Raw genomic sequence first — 23,096 nt, forward strand, 5'->3', positions numbered from 1 at the left:
ACAAATATACCCTCTTCTAAGAGCTCAAATTCACTGTTTTGATATAGCTCTGCTTTTTCTTATTGAATACTTGCTTTCTTGTCCTCTGTGAGATTGAAACGTAAAACACTGACATTTTTAATTAAGAAGAAAATGAGAAAAATATTGTCCCCAAAGCACTTAGAAAAATATATATCATAGCTTCCCACTCATTATTATTAATATTTTTTAATATAACTCCACCAAAGAAGGCATTAATTCCATTTTTTTTCCACATTAAAGCTGAAGAAGCTTTATCCATGCTTCAGGCACTGAAAGGTCAGAAGATGCTATTTAAGAAAAATACTAGCACAGTCTTTGAAATGCTGCAATAACACTCAACATGGGCATGGACAGTATCAGCTTAGACATAAAATGGAGGGAATACTAATACAGGTGCATTTGCTTTGAAAGCAGGAGATGCCTCTTTTTGCAGACAGTAGCTACATCATTTCTGGTTGCACACAGAATGATGTGCTTCGTATCTGCTGAATTTGCTTTAGAGGCTATACTGGAATTAAGGCCCTTGGGTGAGGGCGCAGTAATTGAGTATCAATCTCACAGCACAGCTTGTCACAGAAATAAATGTGGAGCATTCAGACTCCAAAGAGTGGACAGAACGTAAATTAAGAAACCCCAGCACAATGCAGTCTCTTTTCAGCAGCACAGATTTCTATCCCTTCCCCCACCAAAGAGAAATCCTTCCTGTTGGTAGCGTGGATTTTGATACCCGTATTCATATCGAGTAATGCCATGGAATCCATGGGATTACACACAAAGACAATACCTAATGTGAGTAATGGGATCAAAACCTGGCCTAGTGGGCTTAAAACTTCACGATCTGACGTTGCACAAATGGGTTCACGCATAAAGCAAAAGCTGTTCTGTAACTTAGCTCATATACTTCACGGGCACGCAGAGAATTGTGTTTTATATTCAGGTCTGCAAGTTACTAAGCACCCTCTGGCACTGCCAGTGAGCACAAATACCACTGGAGAGCTGTAAGTAATTCGCTGAAGAAGTCAATGTTTTTAGGGTTACGCTGCTGGAATCAGATCAGGTAAAAACATGCCCATTTTTCTAACCTTTTATATTTTTAATTGTAGCAAAAGTCCTCAGCAGCAGAACCTTTTCCTTTTTCTGAACAGTATGAATAAGCGTGAACCAGGATAATGGAAATCAACAACCTGCTTTGCTCAGTTGGAGAACAACTCACAGACCGAACGTGAAGGGCTGAATACGAAATCAGTTCCATGCAATTTCTGAACTGGTGCAGTCTGAAGACATGCCAAGCACCCTTTTTTGGTCCATATGAAAGGATCTGACATTTCAGGACAGACTTAATCTGCATTGAGGATCTCTCTCCTCAAAACAGCTGGACCTGTGCAAACTGCACGTGCAGAGAACCACTGTACTTCAAGGCACCGTGGTAAAGCAAATCCTAGCTTCCCCAGAGCAGCGTGTGGCTGGCCAGGGGCTCAGAGCAGCCCAACTCAAAACCCCAGCGTAGTGCCTCCTCATGAGCCCACCCCGCTGTGACAGTGGGCGCTTGCAAACTGGGTTTGGCCTCATCCACACTGAACATCTGTACAGGAAAGGTCATTTCACAGCTACCTGCAGTTGCACTCAGGCAGTCTTTGAATATTTTATCTTTATTAATAAAGCTCCCTAGGAGTTCATCTTGCAAACGTTGTCTCTGGCTGGAGAGCGAAGAGCAGCTTTGAAGAGGAAAAATAAAGGCTCGCTGGAAATCCTTTAAAAGGTGCCGGGACAACACGGCGCGAAACATTTTCCTCCATGAACAAGCAGCAATGTACACATTCTGAAATCTGTTTTGCATCAAACCAACCAGTTTGAAAGTGCAGTGAAAGCCGCTGCCCATTTACATCACTGAACACAGCGCTGTGGAGCTGGCAAGTGTTAGTAGCATTCTTCACTGTGCAACAGTACATCAGTACATCGATACACCTCAATCTCTTATACCTCTCAACTCTCACTGTTTTAAGGAAAAATATTGAATTACTGGGGATCATGGTTGGTGTTTTGGCAAATGTATGCACATAAAATCCTAAGTATGTAAGCAGAACAGCAAGGGACGTGGGTCTTGCTGTTTTGTTCACACACAAGAATGGCAGAATATATGTCAATGGCAGCAGCATTATTTACTGCACGCATTTATCATACAAAGGTTTAATTTCAATGCATTATTTCATCCTCCCCATTCCTGAATTTCCATCTCTGGGAAGATGTAAGAGAAGGCACATCCCTGGGCTAGCACTGTCTCCGTAGAGAGTTGAGAGGTATGGTACTGTTAGAGCACACTAATGGCGAATGCACTCAGCAAAATCAAACAAAACCAAAATGACAAGAAGACAATCCCCGCTCTTCAACAAAACCAAGCGAACCCGTGCTGCTGTCACACACATGCTGGGCACAGAAAGCAAGATGTGACAAACAGAAGCCATGGCAGTGAGCTTGCATCTCACTAACCTCTCTCACTGGCTTTCCAGGGGCATTTCTTCCTTTAGGAACAGAGAGAGGAAGTGGAAGAAATATCAGAAAAGAAAAAAAAAAAACACACAACAACACACACGAATGTATTTTATACACTGTAAGAGACACTTCAGTTTTGATTTAGGACTTTAATATTAAATAACTGCATTTCTGCTTTAAACAAGGATTGAGAGTGCATTGAAATCCACTGACGATTCTGGGCTGATTTATTTAAGAAGAGTTCTGTAATCTGCTGTTTGGTTTTAACTTAGCAAGAACACTTGAGAAAACCACTAAAACTGACATACAACCCCTTCAGCTGAGGATAAGGATGACAGAGAGAATCTGAATTCACATTCTGGGCATGCAAATTTCATCAATTTGAGTACTTCTGCTAATTAGTATTGGTGGTAAAATCATGCTTCCCCACTTCAAAATTAATTTATCCAGACACATTACATTTTATTACTGCCTACATATATATATCCACATATACCATCATATATACACATTTTCATACACTTATTTTACACCTAAAGCTATTAGACTGCAATATCACCATTCTCACATTCAAGACAAATGTACTACAGATGATATTTCTAGCAAGTTGATTTGCATGCACTGTAAAAACAGGGAGCAGAGGCACAAAGAAGGGAAAAAAATCAAGTAAAGGGGAAAAAAGGGAAAGTTTCTCAACACTTTTTAGCTGCAAGAACAAAACAGAGCAGGCAGTAATGACTTTAGCTGAAAAGATGTCTCTTATGAAGCTGTACAGAAGCCATTCTTTGACCAAGCAGATTCTTCTCAATCACTTAGTGTAGTACACGCGTTTTAAAAAAGAAAGCCAGGTGAAAATCAACAGTAGGAACACCCCTTGTTCCCCCCCCCCCGTATGTCCAGTGACAGTAAAGCACTCGCTGCCTCCACAAGCAGTGCTCCACTGCCACTGGTGCATTACTGGGAGCACTGGTACCACCAGTCTTAAGCAAGAGACTCTCCGAGGTAGGTGTTGTTTAAGAAAGAGGATGATCTTTGTCCCAGAGCTGCTGTAAATAATGTAATTGTAAACAATGTACGAGACAACCAGAAGCGAGAAAGCTGTGTGAGTGAGAACACACCAGTCAGCACTACAGTGACCTAATTGCTGTCAAGTTTTTTTTGTAGGTATTGTGGCCTGCATAGAGGGTAGGGATAGAAGATGATAAATAACTTTGCAGGTATTTTACAAGGAGGTGAACAAGGGGCAGCAACGGAGAAAAGCTGAACAAAGAAGGTAATGGAAAGGAAGAGAGGACAGACAGTGAGTGGCACCACTGACCAGTCACAGGTTGGAGACACTATTCAAGTACAAAATTAAGGTGATAGAAAAGGCTGGTATAACCTGTGAAGGGCCTTCACAGTGAAGGTTATCATTTATAGAACAGAAAAGGTTTCATTCCTTTCCTTCCCTTCTCCCTCTTCCTAATAACATCCCTCTTACCATCAGAAATGATAATAAAAACAGCAATAATATCAGGTTCTAGGTCATGTTCTGGATGTGGGATTTTATTCTGGATTTAGGGGGAGCCTTGACTCAGAGTAAATCTGCACTGCACACAGACAGTGCTGCACTGAGGTACTAGGGCAAGCTTGACTGCTGGCAGAGGTGTAGCTTCAGTTTAGAGCACTTACCATAGTTTTATTCATGCTGTTTCTTTACAGGTTAAGTTACCTCGCTGGGGAGTTTCAGGCTGTTCTGACTAGACATCTTTATTAATGAAAGGTCTGTTCCTTTCCACCTAGATCCTCACTATGGGACTTAATGTGGATAAAACCCACCAAAGACCCCACTACAGTCCACTCAGCCTGCCTTGCAGGCCTGCCTAACTCAGCAAGACTTAACTGAGTCCCTGCACACCCCCTGCAACCTCCTCTTGTGCTTGTATTGGGAGCCACAAATGCTCAAAAATGCCTCCCTAGCAGGGAAGAAGTGAACCCCTCACTGACAGAAATCATGTAATAGAAAAGCCTTGGCAATGAAGATGTAAAACCTTTTGCACACTTTGATCTTACATGTATTCTTAGGAAGAGCTCCAAGGTTTAGATCAGTCAGCGGTCTTCCTGAGACCTCCAGAAACTGCAACACGGGTGTGAGAAAGTCCTGGGCCATGAGGGAGGCTTGGGTAAGAGAAGAGGAAGAACTGCCTACACCAATATGCTAGATGCTTTTGGGGCTTTTAAGAGATGCCTACCTTGTCTGCATGAGCATCTAAATTTGTGGCTACTCAGTGCCTAGTTTAAATATCTACGTGAGAAGGAACGACTGGATTCTACTTGAAAATGAATGGATTTAATTAAAGGTAACTGGGAGAGCTCTGTCCCACACTAAACTGCTGGTGAGCGATCACCCTAGAATTTCTTGAATGTAACGAAGAGTGAGGCTACTACTGTAACAGCTAATTTCTTTTGGAAGAAGATTAAAAAGGATTTAATGGATTTTGTTTTATTTTCTTCTTTGTATACAAATGTATACATTTCTGAAAATTTGTGTTCTCTAAGACATCAGAATACTGACACCATGCATGCATGCCTGATATGTACTGCTCCTGCCCAATTCAAGATTTCCTCCCCTCCCAAAATAAAGGAATCATTTTTTTCTCCTTGTTTTTGGAAATATACATGACATTGCATCAATAGCAAAGGTATGCAGCGAGCGATCAGAACAACCCTGAAGGCACAGGCACTAATAAAAACTTCATGCACCTATGCAGTTTCAGATCAAAGCACAGAGCACTGCTTCACTGCTCCTCTCAGACACAATGCAGGAGAGGGACAGGCTGCAGAGGGGAGAGCTCTGCAAACAGTATGAAAAAAAAAATAAAATTGATTGAAGTTTTGTGACATTCATTAATGTATTCGCAGTTTACATCAGGACTGAGTATTAAAAATCAGGTAAGGCTGAGCCCTCCCCATCACTACTGCAGAACTCTGCAGAGCAGCTCAGCCACTTCAGTTCAGCACTCTGCCACAGGCAGATAATCCTGAGTGATCAGGAATCTGCAGAATCACAGAGGGATAAGCAATTTCTGCCACCTGGGCTAACTGCTGTGGTGTATGTACCATGCATACACCATAGCACAGAGGAAGGGGATATACTCCAGAAGAAGCCAGACTAGCTCAAATAGGAAAGTATTTCTAGAAGTCTGTGCAGTGTAATTACTCCAGTGTATTCTTCTCATAATTCAGTAAATCAGGAAATAAAAACGTGAGTCATGAGATGCTTTGCTGCCAGAATAAAAGTAAGTCCAGTATTTGCAGTGATCAAAGTTACTAATCCCACTTACATTAGTCCCATTCACAACAGAGTGACAGAGCCTGGCTGATGCAAGACTGAGAGAAGACAATGTATCTGGTATGCTTCGATGTGAATGAAATAAAAATAAAACAAAACCTCTGCTCTCCTTAGTGCCATTTATTTATTGTTGTGAGATCTTGTAATTTCACTGCGCAAGACAACATCTGTATTAAGCAGCACCAAATTAAATGATTACAGTGAGGGCTGATCCCTCTCCAAACGTTTCCACGTGATGTCAGGGACGTTTAGCTCTTTGAAGCCATTACGGTTGCATTTCTAACCACTTCACTGCTCCCACTTCCACAAGCATGGGCTGTGCACTGAAATCATGGGGAGCTCTCTCACTGAGTTCAGTAACTTGAGAATTTCTGTCCCTAAATTCACCTCTGGGTTTAATTCATGAAAGGCATTTGCCACAAAACCTTAACCACAAAACAGTCTGGTCCACCATATGAGCCAACTGAAACTACGCAACTTGTTTATCCTCAGTGCTGCAGGAGAGATGAATTTGGGTTTAAAAATACTGTCCTGTCAATCTTACTTTCTAACTGTGAACTAATTCCCTGGAGATTTAGTAGCCTGGGCACAAATACAGTGTGAAAATGTTTTCCTCTGTGGCCCATTATCTACTAGGGTCAAATAAACCACGGAGGTGGTATTTAATAGTAGATTTCCACTAAATGTCAGACCTCTGGCTTTGACATCTGTTTTGAGTTAGCAGAGCAGCTGTTTGAAGCAGCTGCAGTAGTTGTGAATTTGCTGGGAGCAGCAAAGTAAAGGAGGAATGGATGGGAAGCCTCACAGATTTAAAGGAAAGAAAAACTCCTTAAGGACAGCAATCATCAGGTATTCAGCAGAATTTCCCTCTATAGAAATAAAGCAGCTTTCAGCACCAACAGTCAGCTGTGCAAGGAGCACGGAGGTCCTGCGCTACTTAGAAAATGCTAAGAATTGCCAAGAGGTTAATCTGAAGGAAAAAAAAAAATACAACAACAATAAAAGGTATATAGGAACACAAGACATTTCATCTGAGATCTGTTTACAAAGAGCTGTGATACGATTTGTTTAATGCATGCTTCTTTAAAATGCATTCAAAATGAATGCTATGAAGTCTTGATGCCTCTTTTAAAACATCTCTGGTTATCAAAAGCTTGGAAAATATCGTAATCAAAACAAATCTATCTCCAGGTAAGTGAAAATTAATTGCTACTAAATTTTATTGCTTTGTTTCAGAAGTCCAAAATAAAAGCTTTATTTGTTTTAGAGAACTACTTTGCAACATGATCAAAGCTTACTCTTCAAATGCTTTTGATGATATTTTGACTAAACATTTATTTTAATTTCTATCCTGTGATGTTCAACTATATTTCTGTTCACCCAAGCACAGAAATTCTCTCCTTTTCTGTATTCATTGCTTATTCAGCTCTTTGAACTTTTCTCATAAACCAAAGCCTTCAGCATCCAGTTTGCTCTTGTCATCTTGTTCTGCACTCCTCCAATTTGTTGTTATCCTCATGGCACTGATACCCAGAATTACATTCCTTATTCAAAAGCAGTATCACTCCCTACACTGTGACATGCTGGAGTTGGACATTCAGCTTCAAATTTAACATGCTTATTTTTACAGGCCACGAAGCAAAACAATGTTTAATGTACTGCTGATAACTTCCCAGGCCTTTTAATATATCCCTAGATTTCCTCAACTGATTCCAATTTCAGGCTATATAGATGGATGTTCTTCCCTTCCTGGATTTCATTTTGTTATTCTCTTTTCATTTGCAGTCTAGGTAGGTTTTGTCATGTGCACTATGTCCTTTGTAGCTCTTCAGAGCATAGTCTATGAATATCATAGCTGACTGCCCTTTCCACCTTTGTATAGAAATAAACAAAGTTATTTCTAATACTAGTCAATATTGGACTTTTAACCTATCTTCCTGATAGTTTTAATTCCTAAAGACTGTATGCATTATAGGTGGTAGCACCTAATCCATGTAGCCTGAATTCATCTTTCCGGTAATATTTTATGAGTTACTCTAACAGAACAGACTTATGAATGCCAATCTGGGATGGCGGTGTTTCTTGCATCAGACATTTTTTTAATTCTACTTAAAAATAAGAATTCATTTAAGACAATTTAAGCTTTATACATTTGTGCTTATTGTTCATTTGGGTTTATTGTTCTTTTTCCTGAATATCTGTAAGTAGCTTGACATTCAATGTAACCTGTAATGCAAAGAAATAAAATACTACTTCCACCACTTTTGAATCCTTACATTATGCTCTCTTTTCAGTCTGCTTTGCCACTGCTTTAACTCTTTTGCAATTACACTCCAATGCTTTATTACAGACTGGAAATCCGAAATAAAGATGTGCATATCTCAACAGCAAAATGGCCCGATTTCTTGCTGAGACCAATCAGCCTTGCTTCATTTTCTCCTGTCCGGTGTCTTGTAAATCCCGACACCTGGGGAATCTGACTGCATACGGATGGCACCATCTGATAATGATGGTCTAAATGAGGCTGTGGCAAATCACCTGTGGATGTAAGCTTTGTTTATGCAGTATCACGATATTCAACTGAGAATATCACTTATTAAAATGAGAGTAGAAGAAAATTTCATTATTGAAGTTTCCATGAGGTCTCAGCAAAACTGACAATGTCAGCAGCCTTCTACAACAACCAGTGACTGGAAAGCCATTGCACTGGTTGTATAACAAACTACTTCTTTTCCATAAATGATTTAACCTTTCCTATTCTTCAATCAAAAACAGTTATACAAACCTAGCATTCATGCAAATAAATCCAAAACTATAACAAAGAACTAAGAAACCCAATGAAACGTGGCACTAATCTCTTCAGCCCAAACCATAAGGTCCAAGTCACATGAAGTGAACGTTTTTTTCTCCCATATGGACCAATCTTACTGTGTAGCAGCCAAAGAGAGGGGAAGAGGCAGATTCTTGCAGAGCCCAGAAATGGTTTGGTCAGGCCCAGGAGAAGAGTCCCGTAGGAAGCCTGACTTTGCCAGACTCTCTCTGCTAGAGAATGTTTTCGTCCTCTACAGCTGCTCGTCAGGCAGGAAAGCAGGAACAAACAGCAGCTGTGTTTTAGAAAACTCGATATGAGTGATATATGATTTCATGAACAGGAGGGCTTACACAATGCACAGAGGCCAAGTACTGTGGAGGAGTCTTTCTGCTGTAGTGTCCAAGGACAGAAAAATAAAGATATCATATTTATAAGCAGTGGGAAAACAAAGCTCTCCGAATCAGCGCTATCTGTGGCGATAAATTGTTAGCTGAACATACTAATTCTAATTTGTTTTCATTTGTCTCAGCAGGATATTGTCCCACCAAATACTTTACCACTTCATCATTTGTTGGTAATGAATGTATTTTTTGCAGTCTCTTTGTGGGATATTTATGATCACATAATCCACTTTTAACATATTTACCAAATGAAGAAGCAAAATCAGGAAATATATTATTTCTCTGTATTGAAATTACCGCATTTTGCATCACCAGAAAGCAAATGTGAAATTATAGCGTAACTTTCTAAACTAAAATATTAACGAATGTTACACATTTCAAATCTTTTTTTTTTTTTTGACTAGACTGTACATTCTGTTAGTTTTATTATTGAAGCTTTTTATTATTCACTAAGGAAATAAAAAACCTTTTCTACTCTCAGACAGCAGGGAATGGTATCTAAGAGACTGATCTCTACCTATTCATACACAGGAAATGAGCCACTGTATTTTCAATAACTCATTAACTGTTGTTTTGAAAATTGCTCCTATTTTACTTAAGACTAAGCTTGTTTTTAAGAAGAAACACTGTTTGTCAGTGTTATCAGCTATGATAACAAATCAGTTTTGTCACTACAGTGAAGGGTGAGCATTTTAACATACGGTTGTCTGCAGCTAGACACATACAATTATGCAAGATCTCATAAATAGAATATATTTATAAAAATGATGGTCACTAATAAGAAAGCACTGGTTGCTGGAACCTCATGTACAGAGCAACTTTATGAATATGCCCATTCTTGTCTACATACCAATATTTCAAAGATTTTCATCAGTTCTGTCTGGAAGTTAATACAATACGTAAAATGAGGACTGGACATATGACAGCTTCTGACATAACACTGAGAAGGAGATCAGTGTAGTTAATGATACATCATATTAGATTGTCTTAAACAAGTTTTCTATACTACATCTTTCAATCTGTAGCATGAGTTATTATACAGTTTATACTTTCTCTTTTTCCACCGCTCATTGATGATGAGAGCTGAGCTCACTTTAAAATCAAAGAATGGAGAAAATTTGACTTCACTGAAAGTCTAGCACGATGGTTAAGGCACGAAGCTATGACAGAACTTCTGAGGGACATGTGCTAACTGTGCAACAGGCCATGAAGTCTGTCTATGCCCCTGCTGAAACACACCCAACAGGGTATCTATCAATAGACATGGGGTCTTTCAAGGGGTTTATGTCTGAGCCTTCTTTCACTCTTTCACTGCGGCAGGTAACATCTCACACATCCTCCCTCCCGTTAGGAATCTAAGTCATCTTTCTTGGCAGCGGGGCATTTTTTCTGGGCTCAGGGAAGACCTTTCCTCAATGAATAAAAGCTGAAAAAATAAAATTCCAAATGCTTATTTTCAGCAAACAACATGAAGACCAAAATGGAAATACTGGAAGAAATGCTGGGGTTGTATATACACAGCCAATGCTGCCCAATCAAGCAGTCCAGTTGCTTTTTCTCTGTCACTCAGAACCTATGTGCCATAAGGTCAAGAATTTTGACTCAGAACTTTAATATTATTTAGAACCACATTCTTCCTGGAAAAAGGCAAGAAGGCAAAATACGGAAGGACCTATTAAAAATAAATCAGCAAGAGGACAGACTGAAAGAGAGAAGCTGTTAGAAGAACACAGCAAAAGAGGAAAGAAAAAAATGCTAAGGAGAAAAAGAGTCTAAGAGGATGTTGTTTCATCCACTTATCTAGCAACTGCTACTTGTGGAGGAAACTTGAGGTATAGAAGGGGCAGGTTGCTTCTCCACTCTAAACTGGACAGGTTTATCTACAGCAATTGGTAAAATAAAAACAAAGAACAGAGAAACAAAACAAACAAACAAAAACCCACACATACGCAAAAAAAAAAAAAAACACACCTCAAACACATGAAAAGATAAAGGAATGGAAAGTACTTTTAATTTCTGCTCTGCCCAAAACAACCATGACTTATTTACAAGCGTGATGCTCTCCTCCACTTGCACATGCTCCCAGGCTTACCTCTGGAACTGGGGAAGGAGTTGTTAAGCTGCTCCATCACTTCCTCCAAACCTGTGCTTGTGTCCTGGGGAGGGCTGAGCAGGTCGTCCTCGCCTGGAAAAGAAATGCAAACCACTGCATTTAAGCCACTATGAAACTATTTGGTAACACCTTACTATTGCACATGTCCTTCACAAAGCTAAGGCTGGTCACTTAAACACATTTTCTACTTAGTGTACAATGAAAATCGTCAAGGTGAATTTTGTTGACTCTTTATGCCTCTTATGCTTCTGTTTGTTTTAAGTGTTAGGATTTAAGTAAAATTAGACAATGAATTTTAAACAATTAACCCTGATTTTAACTTGTAACAAGGGATTTAAGAAATAACCTGCTCTGGTAAAAGAAGTGGGGCAAAATGTCTGCCAGGAACATTTTGTTCTATAAATGATGCTCCTTGTTTCAGCTTCTCTTATTCTATTAATGGTAAAAGCAATTGCTGTTGTGAGTGCTGCTACTGAGGAGCTTTCTAATAGTGCTGGATTCACGCTAGCGCTGCTTTGCCGAGCTGCATAAATCAGTAGAAACCTAGATTCTCATCTGCATCAGTATTAATATTTCTGACAGTTTAATTGCATCAGATTGGCGCTCCAAGAACATTCAATTGTACCATAAAAGGGTTTAGCAGCAGTTTAATAAAGCGAAATACATTTCTCCCACTGAATAATTTCTATAACCTGATTATAGGGCAGTAGCTTAATGGGAAATTCAATATATTTTATTTTTACTGGGGTTATTTTGGTTGTGGTTTCCGATAACCAAAATCCATCTGTTGATTTTACTGTAGACCCTAGCCTCTAGTAGAAATAAAGCATCTGAAAAGAGAATACACCTAAAGGATGCTTCGAATGACATTCTCCTTTTACCAGATTTCTTTTATCCCTATTAATACATAAAATAAATTTAACCTGTTGTAATAACCACAGAGGTATATCCTTGTTTTGAAAATAACTTAATGACCCTTTACTCTAAAGTCTTGCCCTATTCAACTTCAGTAATAAACTACCTAGAAGCTAACTTGCTAACTGCCTAATAAGCTACCTTGCTGTTAGCTTTAAGATTCTTTAAACTTTGTCAGTGCTCCATGCTAGTGGGAAGTCTACTAAAAGAGATGTTAAAGGAACAATTCAGGACTGCATAGATTCCATATGACTCAGCGTAGTGTTGGCCTCACCTTAGGACCAGGAGTTTCAAAACACTGGCCAAGAATTATTTTTCACACCCCAGTAAACGAAATGGGTTAAAATATCTGTAAGAAGCTCTTAATTCATATGAACAGTTTCTTTTAATGGTCTAGAAAATGGCTGCTGAGGCTGCTGCAGCTTGTTCAGCTTTCCACTGGTGCTGGGTTCACAGACCAGAACAACCCAAGTCATATCACAAGCTATTTTTACATTAAGTGTTGCATCAACAGAGGTGCTTTAGCAAAATAAGTGTCCTTCCAGCCTCTGCTGGATGCCAACGTGAAAACTTAGAGCAAGGTCTTACCACTTCTACCCAGGCTGAGTACGTTATCAGCATGCCTGCAAAAAACAGGCGTTTTCATGTTTTTCAAGTTTTTCTTCAAAAGAAGAGGGCATTAGTTCTCCTGTCCTGGCCAAAAAGAACTACCAAGAAAAACTACCGTGGCAAACTGACAACAGGTACTGATTTCCAAACATCCTGGTAAGTGCTGATACACCTTGAAATGTGCTTACCCTGAAGACTGCTCTATCTTTATTTAAAATACACTGTTTTTATTCTTTCTCATTTGGATTATCTTTCTGAGCATGTCATTGTAAATAACATAATAAAATAAGACATCAGCCAAGCAATCTTCAGATGTCAATTACCACTTTAACCAAACCAGTCTTCCCAATTTGTTACTATAAGGTGCTTGGAGAGTTGGGTGGATGGCAAATGTTCTGGTAGTACCTGAATAAATTAAAGTTCAGCAACAACCTCTGGGCTCACACACCTCAGAGAACCTCACTACCACTACAGTACTGGAAGGAAAAGTCAACGATTAGGCCCTTCCCATTAGGACTCCATGAGAAGAAAAGCAGAACCTTTCAACTCGCCGAGGTGTCTCTGATTATCAAAGGATAAGCTCTTCTATCTGCAAGTAAGGCTCTGAGAGTGCTGCTGCTTTTACCAGAAGGTTGGAGACCACCAGTGGTGGCAAGATTTTTACAGCAATCTCTCCTTGACAAAGCAGAGACAGGGAAAAAAAAAAAAAAAAAAAAAAGAAGGTCTCCTGTCAAAGAGAAAAATATATGAAAGCTGCCACTACATCTCATTGCCTGAGAGACCTATAGATGCTCAGCATTTTCTTGAAAATTATTACTCCTCACTACTGGGACCACGCTTCTTGTACGAAACCACTATATGAAGGCACTATTTATGACACCATTCTGGTTCCATTCACAATTCTAGAATATTCTAAATTGTGCTTTAAAAAACTCTCAGACTAACATATAATGCCTTCTGGAATGAAAGGTGACAATAAACTGTATTAGTTGCGGTTGGTAATTCTTTTTATAAACTCTGTTCCATACTGCTGACCCTGTTGCATTGCTGGCTCTCAACATGATCGTAGTGATAACGATTCAACATCTCACTGTCCTTCCACATAGTCTCGATTCAACAAACAAAAAAAACCAATTCATGTCTGAAGATTTGTTTCAAATAAGGAAGTTTTAGCAGATGATATGATTATATGCATGTTAATTTATTCCAGTTTCACAATGTAAATCTGAATAATTTTAGATCAAGTCAAATGAAAGGACATACATTATTGTATTTCTGGCCTTCTAAAAGACAAAATATGAAACCCTAAGTTTTAATCCGATGGTAGGGAACCACCGTCTTTCCATTTTTTTTCTTGAGTATTTTAATAAGCATGCTTTGTGCGATGGAATTCATGACGTTTCTTCAGAAAGTCAATGAAAATTATTCCACAGCAAAATATTAACTCACTAGTAATGCAATTACATGATTCAAATCAAATTCCGATTACCTGTGATTGTACTCTCAACCCCAATATTTAACTTCCTACAATTTATTTCCCCCCCTTTTTTTTTTGGTGGAACCTATAGAATCTGTCTTGTTTGATACCAGCACAAGTTGACATTTTCACCCACACTCAGGACGGAAGACAGACCTCCTTAATAAGTTGCATCTCCCACAGCTACAGGGCCTCATAGCAACGAGAACATCCCTTCCCATTCTTCTTCTCACTGGGATAGATTCTTTCACAAAACACAGTGAAAAGCTTCCACTTAAGCCTTCTACTTTTCCCAAAAGCCTCTCACTAATATACACTAAATACATTCTTGTGTATGAAGTTGAATGTTATTTTCAGATTTCAAGTATTATCTTGTTGAAGTAATTTAAGTGCATTTGCTTAAAGATGCTGAAATGGATGACTGCTTTGTCACTAACATAAAACCCTTACCACTTGCTAATAAATATTATAAAGCAGACAGGAAATCAGGAAAATGCTACAGAACAGTTACTAAAAGCATTGAAATAATAATAATCCCAACCTCAACCTACAGCATATAATTACTCAACCTTACTCCACAACTCGTATGACTTTTATTGGCACATCTGATGTGGTATTTAGAAAAGACACTAAATGAGCACTGCTGAAGAGAGACAGCTTTATCCTACTGCTTGAGCAACAACACATTAAAAATAAGATCACATTAGTTAACATGGGGATGATTAATCATACATTTAATCTCTTAGCCATAATTAATACTGTGTGTGTTTAAATCAGCCATGTCATGCTTCATAGTGAAAAGTCAATTTGAATGAAACCGTTAGCTATTTTTTTTGTTATGTTTGTTTTCAGAATTCAAGCCCTAGCTTGGTTTTGCATTCCATGTCAAAATATCCATGGTACAGTGTGCATCATGATCAAAACCAAAAGCCTGAACCATAATGAGAATGTCAAGAGCCAGGTGACATTGAAGACGATTGCAAATGTCTAATTCATTCTCACTTTAACTAAACAAGGCAGCAGAGTAGTTTCTGCCTTTAAGGAGTTTTTGTTTTGTTTTGTTTTCTTGAAAATGGAATGTATATTTTTTATGACAATCTGAACTTAGTGATCTTACCCATGGTTTCTGAAGTCTGGCTGCCAACTACACGAAGAAGCATTGGCTGACTGCTGTCTGACCTCTGCAAAGAGGTAGAAGGAGACGATAGCGTTGTACCATTTACCTTGGCATCTGCCTGTGGCTAAAAATTGAGGAAAAAAGAAGAGATTGTTACTAACAGTTCAGTGGAGTTGCCCAAGTCCTTGCATCTCTGTATATATTTTATTAATTCAATAAATACACACATTTTTTTTCAAGTAAATATATCCATGCAAACAACTGATTTAAATTCTGAATAAAAAAGCAAGACTAAATAAGAACACTGAAGTGTGATTTTACCACTTGCAGTCTCCAGAGAAATTTGATATATTTTGCTGACCAGTCTCTACAGATATGATTTTGTGGTAGGTTATTGTTATTGATAACATTTCACATCCTGTTTGGAAAATAGCTCCACAGAAATCTCAAAAAGAAAGGCCTGAGGACTTGCCTGCTCCAGCAGCTGCCTCAGCCTGTGCAGCTGTGACTCCAGCTGTTTGTTGTGATCCTCCAGAATCTGCATCCTGGCCTCCAGGCGGCCCTTGTGCTGGCGAAGCAGCTTTGCTTCTGCAATGAGCTCAGCATCGCGGGGACTTTGCGGAGAAACTGGCATCATCTCAGGTGGAGATGGCAGTGGAGACAATCCTTTGTGATCATGCTGTTGCTTCAAACGGTCATACTCTGCTTGCAAGTTTCTGTTGAGAAGTAACAAGGAAACAAAGCTTTTTTAAGCAGAACAGGTTTATTTGGGCTGTCCTCTACTAGGGGCAGTCAGAGTGGGCCTCCTCTCCTGTGATGTGACATCTGCAGCTACTGGAGAGGTAGAGGCTCTGCAATAGCACCTGCCTTTGGTTCTGCTAAATCCAAATCCATGCAGGATTACCTCTCATTGATTTGCACAAAGCAGATATAACACAGAACAGAGATACAAGCATTACCCAAAGGCTGTCTGCATCACAAGAGTTCCCAGTCAATTCCCTTCCAGGGCACATAAAACAGAAGGCTGGCTGGGCTCCAGACACCATCCTGAAGCACAAGTACAACGTGTCCTGGGTTCAGTCCTCAGCTTCCTGCATTTTATGGTTGCTAGCAGAAGTCAGACTGGCTCTTCACTTCCAAGCATGAATACACTCTTGTAGTAATTAGTGCTAAAAGAGCGATCAAAGCACTTCACAAACACTAATCAAAGCTTACACCACCTGGCCAACCTATTTCACAGATGAGAAAATTAAGACAGAAAGAAGGCCACAGAAAATTTCAGAAAAAAACACAGAATTCAAGAGTTCATTTGCAACTCTGCTGCCATTAATTAGGTCACATCATTCTCCTTTCTTTATATGTGCAATTGCATTTACTGTCTAGCTCTAAAATTAAATTGCAGTGTATTTCACTAATTTGGGGGGCTATAAGTTTTACCTTCTTTCAGACAGCACTGCCTACGGTGCTACAGTCTACTGTGACTTTATGGCACTGTTAAGCTTGTTCTATTTCATAAAGCTCCAGTTTTACTTCAGTAATACTCTCCATAGATTAGTACGATCTATAATGGTCCACATGAAAAAAAATCTACCAAGTAAGAGCACAGAAGGTAAGAAACTGAAGCCTTGCTGGGGTTAACACAGTCCAACAATGCAAAATTAGTACCTGACAGCCGAAACTTTGTACACCAGGGAGGCCTAATAACCTGCACTGGGATCTTGGTGCTCTGCTGTTCCTTTACTGCTTCCCAGAGGGGGGAAAAACGGCTCCATAGACAGTAGCCTGCTAACTGCTTACTCATCACAAGCAGCGACCCAGATTTTATTTTTTTTCCAACTTGCTCCTATTTGAGCTTGTGAAAACAGGCACTTTTTCCAGTTTTGCCTGCAAACCACAATACACTCTGACATTTTGGTCTGGAGGCTTAATAGCACCTCAGAAACCTCCCAGAAAACATCATTAAGCTCTAAAGCATCTCTAAAGGTGTGTTATTGTGACCAGAACAAGAACTAAAGCGGTATGCATCATTTCACATGGATAAGGAAATGATGCCAAGGATAAGGACAGACCATTGACTGTTCTTCAAACACTGCACTTCTGCCCCTTGGCAACTGTACGATGGACACGTCCTAACCTGGGATAACAGCAGCAACCCCACAGGGGTTACATGGCATGATCCCTCCCCTGCAGGAATTTAAGAAGGTGAAAAGAAAACGAGAAGAAAAAAAAAAAAAAAAAAAGTTGATCCTTCTTAACTTCAGATTAACCCATAATTCAAAATTTCTTTCTCTAAACTCCACACAAGGAGTGGACAGAGACTTAGAAAAGTGTTCCAGCTGTTAGAAATGATCTATATTCCTTCTTTTCATCATTCTGTGAATAGCTAAAAATGCAATCCCATGAAGAGTTGACGACAATTTCTCTAAGAAAAAAAAACCTACATAATTGACAAATGAGAAAAATGCATGGAAGACAAACCAAGAAGGTGCTATAAAAATCAGTTATTTTCTTCCAAATCAGACATTTTTTAAAGGAAGATTTTTTTGCTTTAAGTAAATATAGAGTTTAAATTTCATGGAAATTGTCTGGAAGAAAGAAAGGTTATGCTGGGTGTTGCCTTCCATATGACTTAATGTCTTCTCATACTGTAAGCTGAATGAACTGGTGAATAATTAATAAACATACTAAAGGGAATAGAAATGAGAACAACAGCAGTATCACACGGAGTCTTATTACACACTAAAGTTTATACAGGATTGATCACTGAGCTGGTTTTTCACCAAGTCTGTAGATTATGGCTATCGCTGCCCTGTAAGGAATTTCCCAGATGTGTGGTTCAGGCAATACTCTACTAACAGCAAACTTGAAAGTTTGAAGGTTTCAAAGTGCTGTAAAGCAGAAGATAAAGTACCACCCTAAGGGAAGCTAAACAAATGCCCCTGCTGATGCTTACAACATAATCAGGCACTTTGTTACATAGAAATCTACAATTTTCCCCTCAAATATCAAGACAGAGAAGCTCTTCCAGTAAATATATTATGGAAAACAAAAGGAGGATCAGGGAATAATTCAGATGAAAATGCTTCCATGTCTGATACAAAATAGTTAAAAACTCTTTCTGAATTACTACAGAAAAAGCATGTTGTAAAAGGATTCTGCACATAATCCACACGGAGGTGTCTGAATTTAGGAGTTCTACAACACAACGCAGTAATTCTGATAGAACAAGGAATGACAATTTGAAGAAAGCCCAAGAGTTTGTCCTGAGCATCTGTGTCACTGAGTTTTATATCTGTACCTTTTCATTCCAGTTGCAGAGTCCTTAGTCCAGAGAATTAGGATTCATTATATTGACTGCTTTCCGAGCCGTAAGAGCGACACAGATTGCAGTAGTATCAATAATAACAGAGATCGAACATACAGGGAATTGTATTTACATAGGGGAAAAAAGGCTGGAAGTCAGGAGAAAGAAACCATTTGAAAACTGCTTTAAGACCATCCTAGAGGAGAAAACAATCTGGTTTTATTCCCACCTCTGGAACAGTTTTAAGCTCTGTGGTGAAACAGAAATCCTGCTGCAAGCCAGGCGTCAAAGGAACTGTCCACAACCCTCAGAATATATCATCTGTGTCCCGAGGAAAGGCGCTGTCTTACATTTTCAGCGTTAAATGGGAAGTTAGAGAAAGGGGAAGCCAAAGCATAATCTCTCTAAATGAGTGTGACTGAGCAAGGATCGGCAATATTCAGAAAGCCAGCCTCGCTGGGTGACTGGGCAGCTTTCACAACTGGATGTCACAAACAAAGATGATGCATCCTCTGATCACTGGGAAAATATATTCGACTTCAGTAAAAGAAATATTCAAAGAAAAAAAAACATGTATTTCATTAACCATGTTTGCACCTCTTTTAAGCATTCAGGAAGAAAAATAACAGAGGAAGCATGCAATGTAACCTTGATTTATGCATCTGTAAAGATCTGGGTAGTAAAGAGCTCATGAGTTATTAATCACATCTATCACTGGCAAGATTAATTGCTTGGTGAGGGAAATCCTAGTGGACCAGATTTGCTGAATGTTCCTCTCCGAGGCAATTGCAAATTTTTGAATTCAGGTTATTTTTCATCTACCTACATCAAACCAGTGGTTTGAAGAAATGGACAAAGCTGGTAACTGAACCATGTACTACCTCTATGCCTCATTAGAGTACCACTATTTGCTTATGATGCTTCACACTTAGAAGATTTACTTCTACTTCTTCAGTGCCAAAATAAATACAAAGAGGAGTCACAGCATATTTAGAAATACATCACTTTCTAGCTATTGGCAATGATGCAGAACAAACTTAGCTGAGGAGGCCAGTTATCATTCTTCAGGTTTGAAGCAAGACTCTTGCTGCATGAAATCAGGGCAGCTTTGAGATTTGGGATGTTAGTGCTTCTCCAGCGGCTCACAGCCCACTGTGCTCCCACTACAAGTCAGGAAAGCAAAGGAAAGGCAAACAGATGAGTCTGGAGGTGTCATTTACTAACTTCTTGTTACAGAACAGCTAAAAGCTGGGAGAAAAACAAGAAGAGAACGAGAGAGAAGTGTCCCTTTTACAGAAGTATTTGATTCAACTAAAATACTAGGCAGCTTTCATCTTTTTAGCTGTTAAAATAGCAAAAGAAAAAATATTTGCAAAAATAATTGAGACCATCTCAAAACAAAACCATGCTTTCTTTTTATCATAGAATCATAGAATATCCTGAGTTGGAAGGGACCCTTAAGGATCATCAAGTCCAACTCTTGACACCGCACAGGTCTACCCAAAAGTTCAGACCATGTGCCTAAGTGCACAGTCCAATCTCTTCTTAAATTCAGACAGGCTCGGTGCAGTGACCACTTCCCTGGGGAGCCTGTTCCAGTGTGCAACCACCCTCTCTGTGAAGAACCCCCTCCTGACGTCCAGCCTAAATTTCCCCTGCCTCAGCTTAACCCCGTTCCCGCGGGTCCTGTCACTGGTGTTAATGGAGAAAAGGTCTCCTGCCTCTCGACACCCCCTTACGAGGAAGTTGTAGACTGTGATGAGGTCTCCCCTCAGCCTCCTCTTCTCCAGGCTGAACAGGCCCAGTGACCTCAGCCGTTCTTCGTACGTCTTCCCCTCAAGGCCTTTCACCATCTTCGTAGCCCTTTTTAATGCCAGTATGGTACATCCTAGTCTATAACTTATGTAATGTACTGCTATAGGTGGACACAAAAAATCTGTCCCATCTGTTTCAGAAAGACATTCACTCCTAAGGAAATTTCAGAACGATTTTAGGGCACTTTTGTAAGTGTCTGCATTTTTGTCTTATACTGCAATATAGTAATACTGCCTTCTACAGCAAGATTACTTTATGTCTATTGGATACATCAAGAAATGTTCTTATCACAATATTCAAGGAGATGTAAAACTAAGCACAAATCTGAAGGCTGAATGCTCAAATGAAAAAGTTTCACCAATTGAAAATATTCTCTAAATTGCTCACATTTTAGCAGATATAAATTATTTAACAGTCAAGTTTTAGGCATACATCATTTATGGAAGTCATATTCACAACTACTAAAGCACCAACCTCTCAAATTTCTAGCAGATAAATAATTAATATCTAAGAAGAGGTCCTTGGAGCTGAAAAAAAAAAAAAACAACAAACAAACAAAACCCAAAAAACTTTCAGAAGTGTGTCACAGCTAGGTTAGTTTATGATTTGGATAATACATTTCAGAAGAATTCAAAATAGGCAACAGATCTTTTAAAACTGTCCAAAAGCAAACCTCAAAATTTCAATTTCAAAGAGTCTTTTTTATCTGAATAGCAAGTCAAGACGGAAATATTTGGAGACCAGAAATCGCAGCTGAAAACCAAATGGAGGTCAGAATTTTATAAACAGCTCAAAAGAGGTGAGGAAAAATAAAAACAGAAAGCAAAAGTGAGAAGGTTTTTTTTTAAAAAAGTAGGAAACTGTGGAGAGCAGAAGAAAAAGAGAAATGACAGTGTTTTGTTATCTTAGTATTGCTTCTTGTAGGTACTGAATGCAGCTTTCCCAATAGCTGTTGTGAAGTGAATGCAAGTGCTGACCATAACTGTAAAATAATACAAGACACAGCAAGAACAGCTAAATCTTCATAGTCAAAAATCATCAGAAGTGTATGCAGCAGAAGTTTTGTCAATATAGGCATGAGAAGATGGCTGTTTATCTAACGCTGCTACCCTTCTAGCCACTTTCCTTCCCAGGAACAAGCATCACATCAGCACCAGAAAGGAGACACACTCCTGTGACAAGACCCAAGGTATTTACAATGGAAATGAAACAGCCCAGCTGCTTCAAGGCTGGGCTGAGGACAGGGAGATCACAACATGTTTTGTATCAGTCAGCCCATTATCCAGCAATAGATTCACTGAGTCTTCACGCTGGAGCAATAAACAACATTTACTCAGAGGATTTGTTAGAAATAATGTGAAGAACACATATTCACCCTCTAGAGTCAGGTTGACACAAGGGATTAGATCACAGTTTGTTGATTCCCTTTGGTAACAGACAAAAAGGCTTGAATAAACTCATCGGAGAAAGACTAGAAAACAGAAATCTAAGCAGACAAAACTTTTTAAAAGACAGGTAAGTATATGAATTGATCCTGACTGATCCTGTCTGAATGGTTTATTTTTGTGACAGGAATCAGCGTTTCCTTCATAAAATCATGGTCATCTGGCTGTGACAATCTATCAGGACAATAAGCAACAACCTGTTCTCTTTTGAGCTGCTGCCTCATATTTTAAGTACAAGTTTTTTATAGAGGTTTGCAGACAGATGCAGAGAGACAAAAGTCATGATTTTGTCATAATCAGTGAAAATCACAGCAGTGTGACTTCCAGGCTGTCCTACAGAAACAGACCTCTCAGTCCCTGCTGCATTAAGCCCTGAATCACCCCAAATAGGAGAGGTTGCTTGTGGTGGCATCTAGCTAAGAACTGAATCTCCAATAGTAGGAATGAAAAACCAACAGACAAGCTTATATATGGTCAAGCTTATACTTTACGGCCCTTATTTAACTGACAAACTTTAAAACAGATATTTTTATGGTATAATTTTTGCCAGAGATCTTTTTATGTGTTACTCCTCAATGGTAGTTATTATATTAAACAAACATCTTATTAAAATATGAGGTATATACCCCCAAAAGGATTTCTTTAGCATATTTAATTCTGTAAATCCAGGTTCTATTAATGTTCATATACTACCTTTCTCATCCAAATCTCGTCTGCTTTAAAAGCCATCCTCCTTTCTAGTCAGCAGCTTGTTTTGTATACAGACAGAAGAACATTCTGATTTCTGTTCTTCTTCCATGATTTACTACCTGGTGCTGTTTAAAACAATGACACCCCTTCCATGAAAACTAAGCTATATTACTGTTTTGTACTAATTAGCCACTAATTCTTAACTACTAAAGTCCCGAAAATGCGAAATATGATGGCTTTTTAAAAAACGTTGTTTCTCCTACACTTTAGAAAGTACTTGGGCTTTATGTACCGTAGAAGTCTGTATTATGTAGTTTTAGTAATGTAGTATTAGTATTATGCCGTAGAAGTCTGGAGTTAGTTTCAAAGACAATCTGACTGCCATTCATTGAGGAAAGGCTTTATTTACTACAGCTTTCTGTCTGAAATCCCTTCTTCATCCTTTATGCCTCATTGATTCTCTACATTCTCCCAAATCCTCCTGAAAAAGGTGAGTTCTTGACTGTACCTCTATTTTTCACTCTCCTTTTTATCAGCACTTCAGAGCATTTACGTA

At 39.0% G+C, this 23,096-nt stretch overlaps 1 protein-coding gene across 11 annotated transcripts in view; it reads right to left on the bottom strand.

The window, feature by feature from the left end:
* The window catches only part of DMD (dystrophin), a 1,245,415-nt gene that overhangs the window by 6,636 nt on the left and 1,215,683 nt on the right, over nt 1–23,096 (bottom strand). For 9 of the 11 annotated variants that reach the window (XM_082770266.1, XM_082770264.1, XM_082770258.1 and 6 more), the window contains 3 exons: nt 15,759–16,002; nt 15,287–15,410; nt 11,148–11,240 (listed from right to left, as the gene is read on the bottom strand). In XM_082770266.1, coding sequence (XP_082626392.1) covers nt 11,148–11,240; nt 15,287–15,410; nt 15,759–16,002 — 461 coding nt within the window. Of the gene's footprint in view, nt 1–2,508; nt 2,541–11,147; nt 11,241–15,286; nt 15,411–15,758; nt 16,003–23,096 lie in introns of all 11 variants that reach the window. The other 2 variants (XM_082770263.1, XM_082770268.1) reach the window with 1 other exon arrangement.

This window comes from Aythya marila (genome assembly GCF_965140915.1).
Source record: "Aythya marila genome assembly, chromosome: 1".
Classification (NCBI taxonomy): Eukaryota; Metazoa; Chordata; class Aves; order Anseriformes; family Anatidae; genus Aythya; species Aythya marila.